The sequence below is a fragment of the Somniosus microcephalus genome, chromosome 1 (genome assembly GCF_052327205.1).
Source record: "Somniosus microcephalus isolate GS21.2 chromosome 1, FLI_Smic_1.0, whole genome shotgun sequence".
In the NCBI taxonomy this organism is placed as follows: domain Eukaryota; kingdom Metazoa; phylum Chordata; class Chondrichthyes; order Squaliformes; family Somniosidae; genus Somniosus; species Somniosus microcephalus.
This window is the reverse complement of record NC_140987.1, coordinates 338766133-338788353: the sequence shown is the minus strand read 5'-3', so window position 1 is coordinate 338788353 and position 22221 is coordinate 338766133. Positions and strand designations below refer to the sequence as shown.

General features: G+C 47.4%; 1 protein-coding gene across 3 annotated transcripts in view; it reads left to right on the top strand.

Annotated features, from left to right (window-relative positions):
- The window catches only part of LOC147124928 (sodium- and chloride-dependent neutral and basic amino acid transporter B(0+)-like), a 146411-nt gene that overhangs the window by 50160 nt on the left and 74030 nt on the right, over window positions 1-22221 (top strand). For all 3 annotated transcript variants that reach the window (XM_085994808.1, XM_085994791.1, XM_085994800.1), the window contains 3 exons: window positions 14778-14916; window positions 15701-15833; window positions 16533-16673. In XM_085994808.1, coding sequence (XP_085850934.1) covers window positions 14778-14916; window positions 15701-15833; window positions 16533-16673 — 413 coding nt within the window. The remainder of the gene's footprint in view (window positions 1-14777; window positions 14917-15700; window positions 15834-16532; window positions 16674-22221) is intronic.

Here is a 22221-nt window from a genome sequence, read left to right as displayed (position 1 = left end):
CATGTTCAACCTTTAGTTGTTCATATGCTTCTACTAAAACTAGCTTTTCGGAGGTTGCTGAGTTAACCCCTTCCAGAATGGTAGTCTGGACCAGTTCATACTGTTCTTTCAACTTGTTACACTCTGCTTGCAACGAGTCGTAGAGATGAACTGGGATAAAATCCTGGCTTCCTGAAGATTCCTCTTCCTTTGGTTCATTCTGTAAATATTCTAGTTTCTGAACAGCATCAGGGGAATGTGATTGGTATTTGGCCACGATGGCTCTATGGTCGCTCTCTGCTTGAGCTAGCTGTCTCTGTTGTCTTTCCAGGTTCTCCCATTCGGTGTCCCAGAACTTTTCCATATTTTTCATCTCTTGTATGAGACGGTCACTCAACTGTTCTAATTGTTGTCGTACTTTGACATAAGTTTGAGTCCGAACTCGGTGTTCTTCCGTCGTGGATGAATCCTTTGCTTGAACAGGCTCAGAATTCTCTGTCAACCTGGAGTTCTGCTCTGCAGCTTTATTCTTCTTGGTAACATAAGTCCTTCTGCATGTCTTCGTTTCCTTCCCCATCGTCGGCAAGTCCCTTTTAGCCTTGTCTTCCATATTTGCATTGGTCTTATCGTCATCCATTTCAGAATCTGAGCTGATAGCTTGCACCGAGTCCTCCCTCATTATGACTTTTAGGTAGTGCCATTCCATATCTATTTTCTTAATCCACTCCCGTCCTGGAAGTGGTGGTCCTCCTTCAGGTAATACGTACAAATTCATTCTTGGGTGTTCTTTACCTCTATCTCTCACCTTGACTCTTATTTTCCCCATGGGGTATACGTTATGCCCCGTGTATGTCTGTAATACGAACTTGGTATTTCTTAAAGGTATGTGAGAGAATAGCCGGTGGTAGTCCCTTCGGTTGATGACTGATAGAGCTGATCCAGTGTCCAGCTCCATTCTTACTTGGACTCCAGCTATTTTTAGTACGACCCAGATCGTTTGTAGATCAGTCTCTTTCCCCACATTGTGGATTCGCAGACTACCCAGCTCCTGGTTGTTTGGGTCTGAGTCTGAATTCTGTTCGTCTGCACTCTTCTCAGCCACCTGATGTACCTTGTTGTACTTTTCTTGTGGTGGCTTCCGTTGATTGTTGGTCTTCTTCCCAGACCGGCATACCTTCGCGATGTGACCCAGTTTGCCACATTTCCTACACTCTTGGTTCTTAAACCAGCATTGATTCTGGTCATGCGTTGTCTTCCCACAACGGTAGCATTTTGTTGTGCTCGCAGTAATTTGGTCCACCCCGAGTGCCGCCGCCTTTAGCTGCATTTCCGCCGTCCCTTTCGCTGCGGCTTCGTGTGATGCAGCTATGAGGACAGCCCTGTCCAGTGTGAGGTCGTTTTCTTCCAGTAGTCGCTTCTGCGTTCCTTCTTTGGACAATCCGCATACGAACTTGTCCCGCAGTGCCTCTGTCAGATTCCCTCCGAACTGGCAGTATTTCGCCAGCCTACGCAGCTCGACCAAGTATTCCGCATTGCTTTCGTCTTTCCTCTGCGTTCTTGCGTAGAATTTGAATCGTTCAGCCAGCATCAACGGTGTGGGGTTCAAGTGGTCCTTCAGCACAGCCACAATTTCTTCGAAGGTCTGATCCGCTGGTTTAGCTGGTGCTATTAGATGCTTCAAGAGCCCGTATGTTTTTGCCCCCATCGAGTTTAGCAATGTTATCGCCTTGTCGTCTTCCTCTATTTTGTTGGCTTCGCAATAGATCTCTATGCGTTCCACGTACGTGGCCCAGTCTTCTATTTCAGAATTAAAATCGTTAATATTCCCTCGCTTAGGCATCTTTCTTTCTTTGAAGCAGCACCGTATTTCTTTAAGTATTATTTATTATCCTTTTTTTTTCTTTTTTTTCTAAAATGGCGGTTTTCCTGCGAAAATGGCGGTTTCCCGCTCTTCCTTTCTCTCCCCGCCCACTTCAATGGCGGTTTCCCGCCTCTGTCGTCTTCTCCACCTAATGGCGGCTTCCCGCATTTCTCCCTGGTGTAAGGGGTACGCTTTCCCCACAGCGGACAGGTTCAGCCGCTGGGCTGGCTCTCGCACAGCTCCCCTTACTCGGCTCTGTCTTTTCCTCCCGCCCGCACGGCTCTACCGGCGCTGGGTACACCCCGTTAACGGAGGACAGTTCAGCCGCTGGACTGGCTCTCGCGCAGTCTCTCTCTCCCCGTGTTCGGCTCTGTCTCTCCCTCTCCCGCACGTTCGGTTCTATCGGCTCTGGGTACCCCGTAGGTGGAGAACAGTTCAGCCGCTGGACTGGCTCTCGCGCAGTCTCTCTCCCCGTTCTCGGCTCCTGTTCGCTCTCCCACTCCCGCACGTTCGGTTTTGCCGGCTCTGAGTACCCCGTTGGTGGAGAACAGCTCAGCCGCTGGACTGGCTCCTCACAGTCTCTCTCTCCGCACCCGGCTCTCACCCGCACGGTTCCCGTTCGCCTCCCCAGCCCTCTCGCAGACCGGTGTTTCCCTCCCCGGCTGCGGCTGGGTTTCTCATCCCGCGCCTACTCGCAGGCTCAGCGCTTCGTGGCTCCGGTCGCTGCCCGGATTTTCCCCGCCGATCGCGGTCCGGCTGTCACCCGACGCCGTTGGACCCGACTTTTGGCTGGTACAGCTCCCCCTCGACCGAGGTCGAGTGCTCTGCCCTTATCCTCCGGATACTTCTACACCTTCCCCTACTCACAGTCTCTTCGGCCGCCTTGTTTCTTGCTGGTCGGCTCACTCCGCACCGCGGCAGAAGGGTAGTCAGTGCCTGTTGCTGATACAGCTTTTGTTGCTAGTCTTCCCGCTTTCTGTTGCTGCAGCCTCGCGTTTTCTTTCGGTAGCACGACGAGGGCGGTTGCCTCTCTTCGACGCTCTTCTTTCTTTGGTAATCTTGCCGCAGGGTACGATCGGACTCGCCGCCACTGTAAAGTCTGTGGGTTGTGCAGTAAATAAATACACAGACTTTCGAAGTACAAACAAACAGGTCTTTACTATTCAGAGGTCAGGGCGAATCTGCCCCAGCAATCCTGCCACAACACTTATATACTGGTGTGGTCACTTTCGGTATTACAGTATACAGAAGCCAAACAAATAGTGCCACACCTAAAGTAGTTCTCTTAAAGGTGAACGGTTACATTCAATAGTTCCCTGAAAGGTAGACGGGTACATACACTACAGGATCAGACAAAGTCAACATGGATTTACAAAAGTTAAAGTGTGCTTGACTACTCTACTGGAATTTTTTGAGGAAGTAACTGGTAAAATAGACAAGGTAGAACCAGTGGATGTATTTGGACTTTCAAAAGGCTTTTGATAAGGACCCGCATAAGAGATTAGCGTGTAATGTTAAGGCACTTGGGATTGGGGGGCAAGGTATTGACTTGGATAGAGAACTGTTTGGCAGACAGAAAGCAAAGAGTTGGAATAAACGCGTCTTTTTCCGAGTGGCAGGCAGTGACTAGTGGGGTACTGCAGTGATCAGTCCTTGGACCCCAGCTATTCACAATATATATAAATGATCTAGACGAGGGAACTAGATGTAATATCTCCAAGTTTGCAGACGACACAAAGCTGGGTGGGCATGTGTGCTGTGAGGAGGATGCCGAGAAACTCCAGGATGATTTGGACAGGTTGGATAATTGGGCAGAAGCATGGCAGATGCAATATAACGTGGATAAATGCGAGGTTATCCACTTTGGTGGCAAAAACAGGAAGGCAGATTATTATCTGAATGGCAATAGATTGGGAGAAGGGGAAGTGCAACGAGACCTGGGTGTCCTTGTGCACCAGTCGCTTAAGGTAAACATGCAGGTGCAGCAGGCGGTTAAGAAGGCAAATGGTATGTTGGCCTTCGTAGCGACAGGGTTTGAGCACAGGAACAAGGATGTCTTGCTGCAGTTGTACAGGGCCTTGGTGAGACCACATCTTGAGTATTGTGTGCAGTTTTGGTCACCTTATCTGAGGAAGGATGTTCTTGCCATGGAGGGAGTTCAGTGAAGATTCACCAGGCTGATACCTGGGATGGCAGGAATGACGTATGAGGAGAGATTGGGTGAATTGGGCTTATACGTGCTGGAGTTTAGAAGAATGCGAGGGGATCTCATTGAAACTTATAAAATTCTGACAGGACTGGACAGACTAGATGCAGGAAGGATGTTCCCGATGGTCGGGAAGTCCAGAACCAGGGGTCACAGTCTAAGGATAAGGGGTAAGCCATTTAGGACAGAAATGAGGAGGAATTTCTTCACCCAGAGAGTGGTGAACCTGTAGAATTCTCTACCACAGAAGGCAGTAGAGGCCAATTCATTAAATATATTCAAGAAGGAGTTGGGTATATTTCTTAAGGCTAAAGGGATCAAGGGATATGGGGAGAAAGCAGGGACAGGGTACTGAATTTGGATGATCAGCCATGATCTCATTGAATGGCGGAGCAGGCTCGAGGGGCCGAATGGCCTACTCCTGCTCCTATCTTCTATGTATCACGTGGGCCATGGGGAGCCAATCAAAGAAGGGAATGTCCCTTCATAGATTTGACAGGAAGACCTGTCAAATATATGAATGGAGATCACCCCCAAAACATAGTAAAACTTTAAATACATTTTTTTTTTAATCTCTTTTTTTAAATGACTTGAAAGTCCAATAAATTAGCTATTTTAAACAAAACTTTAAATTTTTGAAAAAATAATTAAAGTTTTTTACGGGGCTAAAAATAAACTTACCTTTTTTAAAGTATTTTTAAAGGATAAATGAGTGGACATTTAAAAAAAAACTTTTTTCATCTCTTATCCTGGTACAAGCAGGCCATATGCCTGCTTTTACCAGGTGCAAGAATTGTAAGGGTTTTCTGTGGGCGGAGGATCTCCAAAAAGCGCAACTATCCGCCCGCAGAGGCCCTCCTGTCGGGCAGCCGGAGGATCTGTCAAGTGCTTGTAATCTGTCACCCCTGATCCTCTCTAACTTTTACCGCTGCACAATAGAGAGCATCCTGATGAACTGTATCACAGTATGGTATGGCAGCTGTACCTACTATGACCGGAAAGCCCTGCAGCGGGTAGTCAAAACTGCCCAACGCATTACCGGCACCCGGCTACCGACCATAGAGCACATATACCAGAAACGCTGTTTACGGAGGTCACGGTCCATCATCAAAGACCCTACACACCCCAGCCACAGTCTGTTCACCCTCCTGCCATCTGGGAGATGCTACAGATGCATTGGCACCCGTACGACCAGATTTAGGAACAGCTTCTTTCCCAGGGCTGTCATCCTACTGAACTCCACAAATAAACTCTAAAGCCTGCACATCTGCCAATGCACTTTATTATGGTTATGTTTATGTTAATGTATTACAAGCCAAATGTATGTTGAATGTTTAAATGTCTTAATCTAAATGTACACTCTCGGGAGCCGAATGCCTACATTTCATTGTACTGCACTTGTGCACTAAAAATGACAATAAAGTTGATTATGATTATGATTATGATGATTATGACAGATTAGAAATGCCGGTTTCCAGCGCATGCGCAGTGCATGCCTGAAACCTGCATTCCTGATGTCCCTACGAGTGGGTACACAGCGCCTACACACCCGTGGGGATCAGAATATTTGGCCCAATGTCTTTCATTTTATTCTGGTCTTTGTAATGTTTGTACCTTTAAGGGGAGAACTACTTTTTACAGCTCCTGTATACTGTATTACCGGCAGTGACCACACCTGTATATAAACCCTGAGTAGCGATCTGTACAGTTAGTTCTAGATTAACCCTCAATCAGTAAACACCTGTTGAATCGTTCTCTGCAGTCTTTTGTCTGATTATTGAAGGACACAACATTAAGATACATGGATCTAACAGTGGCGACGAGCAAGTTCGAACCTACCTGCAACACTGCATCACCTCCCAGAGATTCGCTCTTGGAGAACAGTGGAAGAAGGTCGAGTCCAGAAGCACGGGCGTCGACCACGGGCAACCGCCCAGTCATCCAGCGGAGATTTGAGCATCGCAGGGGAGGCTGTCGAGAGCCAGGCTTGGCTTTCCAGTCACGGTGGTCCAGCAAAACGGGCTGGCAACAGGTACTGCGCAGACCCTTCCCGGACAGCGACGGGCTAGAGCCCGACCGAGCGGCACAGAAAAAGGCCGAGCAGCATCGACGGGGGAGAGAGAGAGGGCAGAGCGCACAGGGCACAGCCGGTGTTCAGGACCTAGTGGCATCAACGGGGGAGAGAGGCGAGAGAGAGCAGAGCGCAGCCGGTGTTCAAGGGCCGAGCAGCGTCAACGGGGGAGAGAGGCGCGCAGGAAAACACGCAGAACGCAGCCGGTGTTCAAGGGCCGAGCAGCATCAACGGGGGAGAGAGGCGCGCAGGAAAACGCGAGGTGCTGCCATTGCCATGAGGACCGCAGAGAGTGGCGTTGGCAGCAGCGCAGGAGCAGCGCACGAAACCCACAGGGCGTCGCCATTTGCCACGAGGACCGCCGAGAGCGGCGTTGGCAGCAGTGCGGGAAACGTCATTTTAAGCCGCAGCGGGGAAGAAGGGAAAGCGCGGGAGATGCCATTTTAAGCCAGTCTACCCACACCCAAAAATGCCGAAGAGTGGCAGTATCACAGCGTTCGACAATGAAGTCGAAGATTGGACGACATATGTCGAACGCATAGAAATATACTGCAAGGCGAATGAAGTGCCAGATGACAAGAAAGCGCTGGTATTGTTGAATTCAATGGATGCAAAAATGTACGGCTTACTACGAAACCTAGTAACCCCAGAGAAGCCAGTAGAAAAGGATTTTGAAAACATAGTGTCAATCCTACAGGACCACTTAAACCCCACACCGCTGCTGATAGCAGAAAGATTTAAGTTTCACCAAAGGAACCAGCATAAAGATGAAAGTAATGCTGAGTATTTAATGGAACTGTGCAAGCTATCGAAACACTGCCAGTTTGGAACGGGACTAGCAGATACTTTAAGGGAAAAGTTTGTGTGTGGGCTTCAAAGTGAAGGAAACCAGAAATGGCTTCTATCAGAAAAGGATCTTACGCTGGACAAGGCTTTCAGCATTGCAGTATCACATGAAGCAGCAGCACGGGGCGCTGCAGAGATACAACGGAGACCGCAAGAATATGGCACAAATGAAATGTCATACGGAACAGTGAAGTGCTTTCGCTGCGGCAGAACAACACACGACCATAATGATTGCTGGTTCAAGGACAAAATGTGCAGACAGTGTGGAAAAGTAGGACACATAGCAAGAGTCTGCAGGTCGGGAAAGAAAACCAGCAGCAAGAAATCTCCACAGGAGAAGTACAAGAAGGTACATAAGGTGACGGAGAGTAGTTCAGACAAACAGAAGAGTGATACAGACTCCGGAAGCAAGGAGCTGGGTTGTCTGAAACTACATAATGTGATCAAAACGGAGGATCACCAAACTATCTGGGTCACGCTCAAGATAGCAGGAGTCCAAGTGAAAATGGAATTGGACACAGGATCAGCCCTAACAGTAATAAACTGAAGGGACTACAAGCGGCTATTCTCACATATACCCTTGAGAGATGCAAAGATTGTCTTGAAGACATACATGGGGCAAAAATCTACCCCAAAGGAAAAATAAGGGTGAACGTTATATATAACGGCAAGGAAACACCAAAAATGGACCTATATGTATTGCCAGATGGAAGACCACCACTAATAGGACGTGAATGGATCCAGAAGATACAGCTAGATTGGCATTCCATACAGGCACTGACTGTGGCTGACAAAAAGGATGACGATGTCACACCTGGGTGACTGTCAAAGATCCTAACTGACGCGAAAGAAGTGTTCCAGCAAGGATTCGGGACACTAAAAGGCATGACAGCGATGATTAAAATTGAAGAAAACGCAAGGCCAAAATTTTTTAAGGCCAGACCGGTACCTTATGCGATCCGCCCAGCCGTCGAAGCAGAGCTGGAGAGTCTGGAACGTTCAGGTGTACTGTCCAAGGTAGGCTGGAACGAGTGGGCTACACCCATCGTCCCTGTGATGAAAAAGTCGTTGAGCAGCACGCCTGGGGAACCAAGGAAGGTTCGCATCTGTGGGGATTTTAAGGTAACAGTGAACCCGGTCCTTCACACCGTACAATATCCATTTCCGCGGATTGAAGATATTTTCGCCTCGCTTACTGGAGGGAAACGCTTCACTAAGATTGATCTGGCCCAGGTTTATCTGCAAATGGAGGTAGAAGAAGCATCAAAAAAATACCTCACAATCAACACCCATAAAGGTCTCTACCAATACAACCGGCTGGTATTCGGGGCAGCATCAGCTCCGGCTATTTGGCAGAGGGCCATGGAACAAGTCCTGCAAGGGATCCCAGGGACCCAGTGTTATTTGGACGACATCCTGCTCACGGGCGAAAATGACAGTGATCACCTTGCCAACCTGGAGCAGGTGCTCACTAGATTGCAGGAATATGGGCTCCGAGCTAACCGCCCCAAATGCGAGTATTTTAGAAAACAGATCTCGTATTGTGGCCACGTTATCGATAAAGAGGGGTTACATAAGTCCCCAGAGAAGATTAAGGCAGTAGTCAAGGCTCCAGCACCGGATAATGTGTCACAACTGAGGTCGTTCCTCGGGCTGGTAAACTACTACCATAAGTTCTTGCCAAATTTGTCTACAATACTACACCCACTGAACACCCTACTGCAAATTGGGGTGCCATGGAAGTGGAGTGATGAATGTAGATGAGCTTTCCAGAAGAGCAAAACACTAATCACATCGAAAGAGGTATTGGCCCATTACAACCCGGCATTACCAATTCGGTTGGCATGTGATGCGTCACCCTACGGCATTGGAGTGGTGCTGTCGCACAAATTCTCAGATGGCTCAGAGAGGCCAATAGCCTTTGCGTCACGATCACTAACCTCAGCCGAGCGTAACTACGCCCAGATTGACAGGGAGGCCCTCAGCCTTGTGTGGGGAGTGAAAAAGTTCAATCACTATCTGCACGGGCAGAAGTTCACCTTGCTGACTGACCACCAACCACTTGTCTCCGTCTTTAATCCAAAGAAGGTCGTACCAGTGATGACTGTGCAACGGCTACAAAGATGGTCCCTTTTTCTAGGGGCGCACCAATATGAAATCGAGTATAAGGGCACGAAACAGCATGGAAACGCTGATGGGCTATCACGCCTGCCACTGCCTACTGCGGAGGAAGCACCAGCAGTGGATCCTGTCGAAATATTTCATTCGACTATAATTGAATGCTTGCCAGTAACTAACGCTGGTATAGAGAAGGAGACCCGAAATGACCCGACACTGTCTCGGGTATATGATTTGACGGTGAAGGGATGGCCAGCACATGGCGACTCACTGTTGCCAACATTCTCATCCAGAAGAGAACAGCTGTCAGTGTGCCAGGGGACCTTGATGTGTGGATCCCGAGTGGTAATTCCACCCAAGTTAAGGGAGAGAGTGCTCAATGAGCTTCACGAAGGTCATCTGGGAGGGGTAAAAATGAAAAGCCTAGCCAGGGCTTATGTGTGATGGCCGGGAATTGATAAACAAATCGAGGACCTGACCAAGAGCTGCTCAGGATGCCAGAAAGTCCAAAATGCACCACCACAGGCCCCTCTACACCCATGGGAGTGGCCCTCATCTCCATGGCAACGAGTGCATATTGATTTTGCTGGTCCATTCATGGACTCAATGATTTTAATAGCCATGAATGCGCACTCGAAATGGCCTTAGGTCATCAAAATGTCTACAACAACAAGGAGAAAACTATTGCAGTCCTACAGACCATTTTTGCCTGGAATGGCTTGCCAGAACAGGTTTGCTCCGACAACGGACCACAGTTTGTGTCCGAAGTGTTCCGGAGGTTCTTGAAAAAGAATGGGGTAAGGCATTACACATCCGCCCCGTATCATCCAGCCACAAATGGATTGGCTGAGAGGTTCGTACAAACCTCTAAGAAGGCAATAAAGGCTATGTACAATGACAACATTCCGCTGCAGCACAAGGTGGACCATTTCCTGTTCGCCTACCGGAATGTGACACATGCAGTCACCAACCAGGCCCCAGCCATGATGTTCTTTAACCGAAGGTTAAGATCTCGCCTGGATTTGCTCAGACCAAACGTACGAAGAGATGTTGAGAGTAAGCAATTCCAGCACATTCATGAGAAGCCAACAAGGAGCTTCAATGTAGGGCAACCAGTCTTGGCCCGCGACTACCGAACAGAAAAATGGCAGCCAGGAACGATATGCACACGGCAGGGCCCACTAATGTACACAGTGGACGTTGGGGAGAGCATCGTGAGACACCATGCTGACCAGATCCTAGAGTCACAGGAACAAGTCAACCCCATGCCTCACCCATACGTACCTGGTGATGAACCCGACGTACAGGTAGCATCTACCCCAGAAACAGTAGCATCGGAAGCTGATGAACCAACCGACAACAGGGGGCCAGAATCGCCTCCGCACCAAGAGCAAGACACTCGGGAAAGGCGCTATCCAGAAAGGATCAGGAAGCCTCCCCAAAGACTGAATTTATAAATAGACTATTTTCAGCTAATGTTGCATGTTAAAAGTGTTAATTGTAATTAGTTTGATATTTAATTGTTAAATGAGTGTTATGGTACTGTTAATCTAAAAGGGGAGGAATTGTAATGTATGTACCTTTAAGGGGAGAACTACTTTTTACAGCTCCTGCGGCTGTGCAGGGCTTGTGTATCCTATCTCACTGGGGTGTGGACTCCGGCGGGACTCTGACCGAGGGCTCTGAAGTGGCATGGAATGCGAGCGCGTGGAGGGGAGCCCCCACTTCCTTGAGGTGTGCCAACAACCTCCCACTCATGGGTCAACTCCCCCTCAGCACCTGCAAGTGGCTAGAGAGCACCTTGCTGCACATCAGGGGGGCCATGGGGACCCATCTCTGTACTGGAAGTCCTGATCAGAGGGACTTCCATGAAGGTCTGGTCTTGGTGCTCAATAGATGCCCATCGCTCCTCAAGAGATGACATTCTATTCAGAGCACTCACCATGTTTCCGATACCCTGGTGACTAAACTCCTACATGGCCGCAGCTGTCCTCTCCTCGGCTGCAGCCCTCCTCTCCTCGGCTGCAGCCAGCATTGCCACGGAGGTAGCCATCCTTTCCGTGGTGATGCTTTGATGCGCCAATGACTCCAATAAGGCTCTGCTCATGCTCGCCATGGACTCCTCCATTCGCTCCACACTCGCAGCGACCCTGGAGACAAAACCTGCCAGAGACTCCTGCATCTGTGCATGGAGATCCATCACCTCCTCTCTTGCGGATGGACTGTAAGACTTGCAAAATTTCTGCATTTCCCCGAAGGCTGTTATTAATATACGGGACCCTGCGTGGACATTTTAAATCAATAAGGGTACCCAAGATGGCGTCCGTGCCTCGTGGCAGAAAGTCTGTGGGATTTTAAAATGGACTCTTCAACGCAGGCAGCTTGTGGAGAAATCGAAACCAAAGCTGCAGTGTCTGTGAAGAGGGACTTTGTATTTTGAAACCAGACAGGACTCTGAATTATGCATTAGACCGAATTGGAGACAAATCTAAATTCAGTTTAGGCCTATAGTTAAGGCCATCAAGCAGTCTACATATATTATCGGAAACAGATTAACAGAGCCATCGAAGCTGGACAGGCCCATCAAGGAACGTTCATGACAAAACAAGTCAATTATCGGGCCGGTAGATGCGATTACCGGCCATCTAAAAACAGTTAGTATGGATTGCTACCATTATTTAAACTAGCCCGCCAAAAATAAGACAAAGAACTAACCTGATTTGGCGTGCAGATAAGGGTTTTCGACAAGGGTATAATTGAAGGCCCCCGGGTAACAATCAAAGTCGGGTTGGTTCGTTGGTTGTTTGGTGTGCTGGTGCTGCTGCTCTTCGGCCCCTCACCCTTGTGGCTGCCGCTCTTTTCCCATCCCGCACTTTCCCCCTGGCCTTTGCCCGTGCCCTTTTCCCACTCCATCTGGAATCACCCCGGCACCGAGTCATGCGGACACGGATAATTCAGGCCAGGCAAGGCGGGACGCGACGAGGGGAGGAGGGAAGACCACTGGAGGGAAGGCCACCTGAGGAAGACTGGCTGAAGAAGACCAACTGAGGAGATGAACTGAGGGGAGGCTTCGAATTATTGGGCCTTCAGCCTCGGCCGACCTTCGAATATCTGCACACCAACTCAAACTGACGGCTGGCGACGAAAAATCATCCCTGCAAGGTAAAGTACCCAAACAGAGACTTTAACTTTGGGGTACTCGAACCTGGACAACGCCCTTGCAGCGCTCGGAGACCACATGATGACGGCAGGTTCCAGAGAGCACCAAGAGCGAACCCCGTACCCAACCACTGTTTTGAGTCTAACAATCCTTTTGATTGGTGAGCATGAAGTTCTGACCCCTCATAGCTTAACCTAGTTAGGTATAGGGGGTGGGATAAGGATAAGGGGATTGTTAAGATAATTGTTTTCCCTCGATGTGCCGTGTGCTCCCCTTTCCCTGTATAAGTATAGTTATTATTCATTTGTATTTTTTGCCTGTAGAAGTGTACACTAGTAATTTTTCCATAAGATTGTATCAAGTTTTTCCTCTTCAATAAAATCTTGGTTTTTGTTTACATCCAACCACCTGTCTACTTGAGTCTTCTCTGTACCGCCGCCTTGTACCTAAGGGGTGTGTCTTGAACCCAGGGGTGTGGGAGCGATTCGAATCGCTCACAAAGCAGTCAGAGGCATAACTGACTGGGCGTACGGGCCAAACACCATCACACGCCACCCCCTACAGGACCCAGAGGCATAGGGCCGACATGCAGCTGAGCTGCGCTGGCAGAGCCCTGTGCCCTCTGATGAGGACTCTCCACTGCTGTCCCTGTCTCCACAATCTGCTGATGCTCACTTGTGAGCTGTGATACAGAAGGTGACAACTCTACTCTTTGTCCCGAAGGTCCCACCGAGGTGTGAGTGTCTGCGCTGGTGCTGGGTGCGCTTATTTCTGCTGACGATGCGCCCTCAGAGGCTGGAGTTTCCTCTGAGGAGTGTGGCTGCAAAGCCTCTTCCTCCTGGGCAGTGGTGGCCGGCGCTCCGGATGGTCCTGTGGGGGAGTAAAGGAAAGAGTTAGAGATGTCTTGCCAAGGCTACTTGCACATTGGTTTTGGCAGATGCTCATAAATCCAAATGATGTGGCTTCAGAATTATATCAGCAACTCATGCTATGTCAATGAGAGAGATGGGAAACTTTTCTGTCACCAGCTTGCGGGCTTGCTCCTGTCTCTCCTGCCCCAGCTTCCTCAGGCATGTCAGCCCCAGCAATCTCCAAAACTGCTTCTGCCCAGGGGGTCAGGTGGGCGAGTGAGGGTGGTCCTCCTCCAGTCTTCGCTCGTTCTCTCCTATTTTGAGCTCCCTTTTCCTGCAATGAGGGAGACAAGTGGAGTTTGAGTGAGAATGAAGGAGTGAGTGTAGAGATTGCATAGCAAAGATACTTAGAAGGAGACAAAGATGGTGTGAGGCTGCAAGACCAAGGGCCCTCCCTGTGTGCTGGCAGTTGTGTTACAGGCATCAGAGTGAGAGGCAGTGTGAGGGCTGCATGGTGGAAGAGTTATGTGAATGTGAGCATAGATAGAGAGAGAATGGGTAAGGGTGCATGGATGTGACTGTGAAGTTGGATGTGGAGGAAGTGATAGCTGAAGCTGAGTGCTGTTGGAGAAAGGCAATGGGGAGCAGCCTGAGGGTAATGGGAACTTCATACTTACTTTTCCTGTGCGGTGCAGGTCATCGAAGCACTTCCTGCACTGCATCCACATACGACGGGTCACTCCCACAGAGTTCACCTCTTCAGCCACCTGCATCCAGGCAGCTCTGGTCTCTTTGGGAGGCCTCTTCCTCCCTGAGATAGGGAAGAGGACCTCCCTGCGGGCCCATCTACCAATGTCTGCAATGATGTTTCGATGAATTTTGTGGCAGCTCGGCCTCTGCCGCTGGCAGCAACTGGTACAGGCTCCTCTGCCATTCTGATACACTGGTTGGGAAGCCTGCAGAGGTTGAAAAGCTTGCTGGACACTTTAAAAGCACCACGAATGATGACATCATACTGTGGGGCTTTCTGACTGGAAATGGACAATTAGCAAGGGTCCCCACACGCTGGAACTTAATTGGCCACTTGAGGGAAAATTGCGTGCAGCTGGCTGACCCATTTATATTCGGGTCGGAACCCGACATTTGGGGAACACGAAAATTTCCCGCGCGATCGGGAAAATCGGGGCCTATGACTCTATGACTAAGATCTGCTGAACCAACATGCCAGTGTAAATGTTGGGATATACCAAACTGGGACCTGTCCCTACCAATATCCACAAGAACCTTAATTTAAAAAAATACCTGGGCAGATGCCCATGCCACAGGCAGCCCCTGTCAAAGGATACCAGGAATCCTGATGGAGCGATCTCGGTCTATTGGGCATGCTGGGGCCTAGTCCCAGAAACACCCTTTATAAGGGGGTCATGGATTCATGGATAATGACCCCCAAAAATCCAATAACAACCCTCTAATCCCATGTAGCAAAAGTGACTTTGTCAATATAAACCAATCGCCCGAATTGTAGACAGACTCACGGAATCGCAGAACACCATTAAAAATATCATATAATAAAATGGATTGGACTGATTCAGTCAGAGTGAAACAGTGGCCCTGATTATATGACTAGAAATGACAACATCGTTCCCAATGAAATGTATTTCTAAAACACATTCCCCATTTTCCAGATCCACTCTGCAATCTCACTCTGGATGATGGATGTTTTGAAATAGTTAATACAACATGGCTGCAGGCAAACAATGAAACTTGCACAAATGGATCAGAAATCTATGTTCCTCACCAGGGTCCAAGTGAGCAATACTGGGAGTAAGTAAATTGCTACAGATAGCTGCATCTAGAACCTGCACAGCTGTACCAGTAGCTTCCTCTTTGGAAGGTCAGTTGGGTGAATGTCCTACTTAATGAGTGAAAAGCTGTTTGATTTAGATAGAGGTACTATTTACATTATACGTCTGTTACAAAATAACATCACAGCAGGGGCCCTTTCATTAGTTAACAGCCCCCTGGTTTCTAACACTGCAGGTTTACTTTAACAATACTTATACAGTGAAACCTGCATTGAGTGTTTTTTTATTTTCCTTCAAGGAAGAGATTCACCACTAGAACTCCTAAACACTAAATGGTTCAAATTATCTGTGACTGATTTCCCTTTCTCTGTGTTTTAATTGAATACAGTATTGTGTTTAACCCACAGAGCTGATCACTGAATTGGGGAAACTGTCTAGGAGCAGGTCCCATGTTTAACAATCTGAAGGAGCTGAATTCATTGGGAGATACAGTGACTCACCCGGGGAGTTTTAACAGTGCTTTGTAAGGCAGTCAATGAAGCACCGTCAGGAACTCCTTCAAATCAGCTCTCCAGGGAATCTCAACAGCATTCGCTGTTTAAACAAAGCTTTAGATTTAAAAACATCAGAAAAATAGAGAAACATTCAAAAGGATGTGAAATTTAATCTAAATTCTTAGCAAGAATTCACTTCTAAAAGCAGAACTGATTCTCTTTAACTTTAATCTTTCAAATCCATGTAACCTGTATATTGCATTGAATATTGACTGTGTGTAAGATGTTTTTTGTTGTCATTTTATTCAGTAAAGTGGTTTTGCGCCGTACAAGTTCAATGGATGAGACTGGGGAGATAGTCTGGCATTTAGCCCTCTGTCTGCTTCTGGCCCGTGTGATAGTTGGGGCAGCGTTATCTAAAGGAATCAAATCTTCAGGAAAGGTAAAACGATTGGTGTTGAATAGAGTTTAAACTCTGGTGACAAACTACAGATTTCTGCAACAATTAAACTAGAATTTATGAATCATTTGTGAAGTGGGCTGGTTTATCTCACAGGTGGTTAACAGTGACTCTTTGGGGAGAGTGAGATCCATAGTTTATGAGCACTGCAGGCCTGAGTGAGATCAGAAGATCTTTCTCCTGAGTGAAAGAACAGCAGCAATTCCCCAAACCCCTGAAATGTGCCCCTCATTCTAAGGGTTTCAGTCGCTGATCCAGGACTTTGGGTGAATTTCCAATTGCTCTGGAAGGCTGGGCAGGGCTGGCTAAGTGAGTGAGCAGATTAGGGTCAGGGTTTTATTTGAGTGAAATGAGATTTGTCTGGACAATGAGACTGGCAAAGATACCTGAGGAGTAAATGTGAGGAGTTAAAAATATTCATCACACTCTGATCCATTATCCTGTTTAAATGTGTTACTTCTCTGAAAATGACATATAAATAAGTTAGAATAATTTTGTGCTCTTTAAATTAAGTTACAATATGCAGCTCAGTGTTAAATATGCCCTTCATGTAGTTATTACTCCTCCAATTGTTCTCTGCTTTGATTACAATCCTATTAGTTTTCTATTCAATCGGATTCAATACTGTAAATCTTGTACTAGCAATACAGGAACATTTAACAAGCTATTCTCCATGGTCAGGTGGTTTATTTCACTGCGACATTCCCTTATGTGGTTCTCACCATACTTCTGATCCGAGGTGTTACCCTGGAGGGATCCTATAAAGGAATTGAATTCTACATTGGAAGCCAGTCAGACTTCTCCAAACTGACTGATGCTGAGGTAAATATGAAAATATAATTGATTGAATTTCAAGTGTATTTTTCAGTTAAAATGTTTTATGTTTCTGTGATATCTTGAGACACAGCATATATATACAACAACACATCATGGCTTCCGGTAAGAACTGTACTGCACCTGGCTTTATTATTATTTAAATCAGTAGTCCACCAGGTGACTCTATTACACTTCTCCCTCCTTATTGAAAAAGGTAATCATAGCAAATAATCAATGTACTTGACTTGCATGGCATACACAACTCTTGGTATACATTTCTCAAATGGAACCCATTTTACGTTTCCAAATTCTACTATAGAATTCTGTAACACAAACAAAAGATATGAACTCATTTTCTATATTTAAAGATTAAACTTAACCACTGGTTTTCAGTGTCGAAGAGGATACCGTCTTTCTTGAACGGAACTTTCAGATATTGTTGTAGGACTTTGACTCATTCTTGGCTGAGCCTGCGGAGAATTTTTCTCCAAGGACTGACCTTGATCTACATTTGGACCCTTTTACACTTTCAGACTGTTTGTCTTGGACTTGTTTCTGGTATGTCTGATGTAGAATTTGCTACTGGTACTCTATTTATAACAAGACTATCTGACTCATCAGAATAAATTGAATCCTCACAGCTTTCAACCCCTTCTATATCTGTAGGTAAGATATGATCAATGTGAACAAACCTAAACTTTCCATGATCAAACATCTTGACCACATATGTGCGAGGGTCACATATCTTCACTATCCTTCCTGATAACCACTTTAACCATTTATGGTGATGGTTCGTCACTCTAACCTTCTGGTTCAACTTCACACTTCTCTCTCTAACTCTACCTTGATCATGACTCTCTTTCTGTCTTGATGGTTTCTGTTCTACGGACTGTGCCAAGTTTGACTTTAACAACGAGAACCTGGTTCGTGGCCATCATTTGAGAAACAACTCTGCTGGTTTTCTACCAGTAGTGGTATGAGGAGTATTCTGATAGGTAATCAGAAAATTTGCCAGTTTGTGGTCCAACGACAACTGACATTTCTTTGGATTTGGATTTGGATCCAATATTTTCTTGATGAGGGCACGTTTGACAATTTGTACTGTGCGCTCTGCTGCACCATTTGAAGCAGGGTGGTACGGTGGAACTTCGGTCAGTTTCACACCATTTCTGCTCATGAACTGTGTGAATTGCAGCCCATTATCAGGCACAATTTCTTCTGGGAGGTTGTATGAAGAAAACAATTTTCGCAAATTGTCTAGTGTTTTGCTTGTTGTTATTATTTGCATTGGAAGCACCTCTACCCACTTCGAGTGATTATCTCTCACTATGAACAATTGCTGCCCTTCTAGCTCAGCAAAATCTACATGTACACTTTGCCATACTCTGGGAGCCCATTTCCATGGCTGCAATAGTACTGATGGTGGTTTCTTGCTCACCAATTGACATGTTGTACACTGACTGACTATATACTCTATCTCTTTATCTAAACCTGGCACCATAAGTAACTGCATGCAAAGCTCTTGGTCAAGCACATTCCCAGGTGCTGGCCATGAAAATCTGCAAACAATTTGGACCTGAACCTATTTGGGATAACCACTCTTGCTCCCCACATGATACAATCTTTATCCATTGATAATTCATCCCTACGAACAAAGTATGGATGGATATCTTTCTCTGATACCTGGTTTGGCCATCCATTTGCTATGTAATCATGCACCTTTGACATAATTGGGTCACATTTGATTGCCCTACTAATCTCTTCAGCTGTGACTGGCAGCTCATCAATGTATGAGAAATAGAACACTTCTTCCTTATTGGGTGTAACTTATGATGGGGATGGAAACCTGGAGATAACATAAGCATTTTTGTGATCAGCAGATCATCTGTACTCAATGTCATATGTAGGAGGGCATCTTTTAACTGGTTTAAGGTAATTTACCTGGTCTTGCAGCCTTTGCCTGCACTCTGACCAATCCCAATCTTTTACCTGGTTTATGGTAATTCACCTGGTCAGGCAGCCTGTTGCTACACTGTAAACCAATTTCCAATAAACCAATTTTCAAACAGCGGTTTCGAATCGCTACCCCACCTTCCAGTTCTGGATGGTAAAAATGAGGGATTAAATGGCTACAATGTTAATTAAACAATCTTAGCAATATCCCCTTAATTCACCATCCCCTAACTCCTTACTAGGTTGCTTTGCTGAGGAGTCAGAAACTCTGCTCACATGTGGTCCAGCGAAGTGAGAGAGAGAGAGAGAGAGAGCGAGAGAAGCTCACCTGTGGTCCCAGGAAGTACAAACAGAATGATAGCTTCTCAGGAGCTTTCTTATATACCTGGTGAGCCCCCTGCTGCTTGCCTGTCTGGAAAATTCACGCCCAAAAGTTCCAATACACAAGAGAAAAGCTGTGATTGGTTGATTCAAAGTGGTTGGAATGGGTTAATGTGTCTGCACTGTGGGGCCGAAATGTTCCCGCCCACATCCAGAACTCACCTGGGCTAAAACAAAAGGGAATCCAACTGCCGTATTGTCCAATAATGGGTGATTCAAAAACCCATTCATTGCTTAAACTGTTACATATCAAAATCCATTCCATGGTTTCAATCTATCATTGTCTGTGAGTGTTTTGAATGGCTGTGTAAACAGAAGCAGTTTCAATCGATTGTCCTTGTGGTTGGTCTCAAGTGGGCTAATCTCTTAAGTAAATAAGCAGCTTCAAGTGCTTCTGAGGGAACCTCCCTTTGATTGGCAGGTCTTTGACTGCCACTGTATCCTCCCACTTTTTCTCACAGACAACTCGAGCTGTTTTTTTTCCAAGCCCCATTATTCTTGGCCAATGCTTTCTGTGGCCATTTTAAAACCTTTTGTGATTGCACAAACTCCAGGGAATGATTTTATTAATACAAGTACTGTCTTAAGGTGTGTAAATATTTTCCACAGAGCTCCATGACTTCCGTGTTGTCCATGTTCTTTCCATCTCAGAGCAGTCTTTTGCGGTTCTAGGCACATTTTAAAACATTGTAGACAAGTCACATCACCCAATTCTTCGTCCACGATGTGGACCAATATTTTCAAACTTATGGGGAAAACAGGGGAATTTTGCGAAACCCCTACATTCCTCCCTTTTGATACTCCCAACTTGATTGAAGTGTCAACTCTAAGGAGTGAGCAAAATTTTCAGACCCCCTCACAAACAACCATCCCCTGTATTTACCTAACAGCTATCTGCCACTGATCCCCCGAACCATCTTTTCCCCTAAAATTCGAGAAAAACTGTGGTACGTTAGGCATCTTACAGATACATCAGTTTATAATAAGGGGTCTCATACTCCTACACACTTGTATAATTATACAATGTAATCCAAATTTACAAACTTTTTACATTATAACTTATTACAAAATGTTGCAATCTTAGTTACACAATGTAATCAAAATGATTCCAAGCACGGAGAGGGTCCTATGCTTCTGCTCAACTTGGAGTTGTCACAAAATGATCCCAAGCACAGAGAGGATCCTACGCCTCTTCTCAACTTGGGGCTGTAACACAAAATGATCCCAAGCAAGGAGAGGATCCTATGCCTCTGCTCAACTTGGGGCTGTAACACAAAATACAAAAAAACTTGAACAACATGCTTAAACAAACCCCGACCATCATGTGCCAATGATGGGTCACAAAATTCGAGTGGGTATTGCTCCTCCCACCCGGGCAGTAAATGTACCTTCCACCCCCCTTTGATTGTCTTAAACTTTGAAACAGCCAGAATGGATTTACAGACCAGCCTGCTCCGCTAGCCCCGAGCCATTCCCTTCTCCCTTTGTGGAGGCGGGGTACCCCTCATGTTTTAATTACCTTGGCACAGATCGAGACCGGGGAGTATGGGATCGTGACTCCCAGTCCCTCCCCCTCCCATCTACCCTTGGCTGGCTGCAGAAAATGATGGGTGCCTGTGTGGCGTCTCTTCCTGGCCCCACACTGAAACTTGGATCCCAGATCCGGCCACCCACTCACCCTTCCCAGCCACACATACACTAACTTTGCCTATGGGCCCCCGGGTGAGTTCCTCCCTCCCCGGAATGCACCCACGCAACTCTTCGGCCTCCCCCTCCCTTTTACAATCTTTCCCGGGCCATCACCACCCACCCCCGGGGAACGCGTCCCTTTGTGGCAAGGTGCCCGCGCTTCCCCACCATGACTCCTCAACAGCGAGGTCTCCCGCAAGTGAACTTCGGTCAGGATAGTGCTGGGTTGGGGGCCATGCCCCACCCAGCTGGGTCCATCTCTTCCACGTAGGAGGAGTAGGCAAGTTCCTCCGGACCCTGTCCGGTTTTTCCCGAAGGTCGCTGTGGGGTTTCCCTCTGGATTCGTCCGGTGGTGAGGTGATCCCCAACATTCTGTATTCATATCTTCATTCGATGCCCAGCTCAGGCTGGGCGAACAGGGCTGCTTCATGGTCAAATCTCCTGCAAAACTTAAAAGGACATGCAGCCAGGTCTCACTGACCTGCTGCCTTAGGTGGAGACATGGTCGGGTCCCTCGACCTCAGACCAAAATACAAACATTTGGCACACATTTATAAACTTAAACTCTTATACTTAAACTTAAAACTACCAGTTAATTCTGACCTTACAATACAAAACTTAAAACAAGCTATATACACACATAGCTATAATACAAATGCCGCCCATCTCCGGACGGCCAGGCTAATATCTGGCACTGTCACAGATTGCTGCTGGCTGCAGCAAAGTTGGACTGCCTCCTGTCTCTGGTCCCTCGCAGCTTATGGCTGCTGGTTGGGGACCTCTGTTCTTTGGCTTCTCCCTGGTTTGGAAGACTGCCTTACTCCACTGTAAAGTGGGTGACCATCTTGTCTCAGGCTTGCGGACCCGCTGAGACCTTCTGAGGGGTGTCTCTGTGGGGGAAACTTTGGCTGGTGGACCCTGAGCCAGGGTCGCAGCCCTAGCTGGCTGGGAGCCTTCTCCCCCTGGTGCCAACAGCCTGCACTGTATAAGATACCTGGCAGCTTGCCGGTACTCTGGGTTTGCCTCCTTTTCCCTGCCCACTCCTGTGCTGGGGGCAGGTATTCCCTCGCCACCTGCTGCTGGTGGCTGCAAATCTTCCTCTCCAGGTCCAGAACCTGGTGCCAGCTCCCCCCTGTGTCCCCTGTAAGAGGAATTATTATCCCTGCCTCCCCAGGGTCCCACATCATGGGGGGACCACTCTGGAAGCGGGCTGGGAAACTGGTCCTTTTAAACAGGCGACTGCGCCTGCATGGATCTCCTCCCCGGAGTCCCGTGGCAGAGGCTGTGAAATCTCTGTCTTTAAACAAGCAGTCGCACCTGTGTGAAAAAGCTGAGGAAGAGCCGCTGTGGTCCAGCCGGCAACTGCACCTGCACACACCTCCTTTCCTGAGTTCCCCGGCAGAGGCTGTGAAGCCTCTGGCTTCAAACAGGCGATTGCGTCTGCGTGGGAAAACTTAGAAAGAGCCTCTGGGGTCCCGCAGGCAACTGTGCCTGCGCGTTCGGTTACTTTAAAAAGGGTTGGGAGAACCGC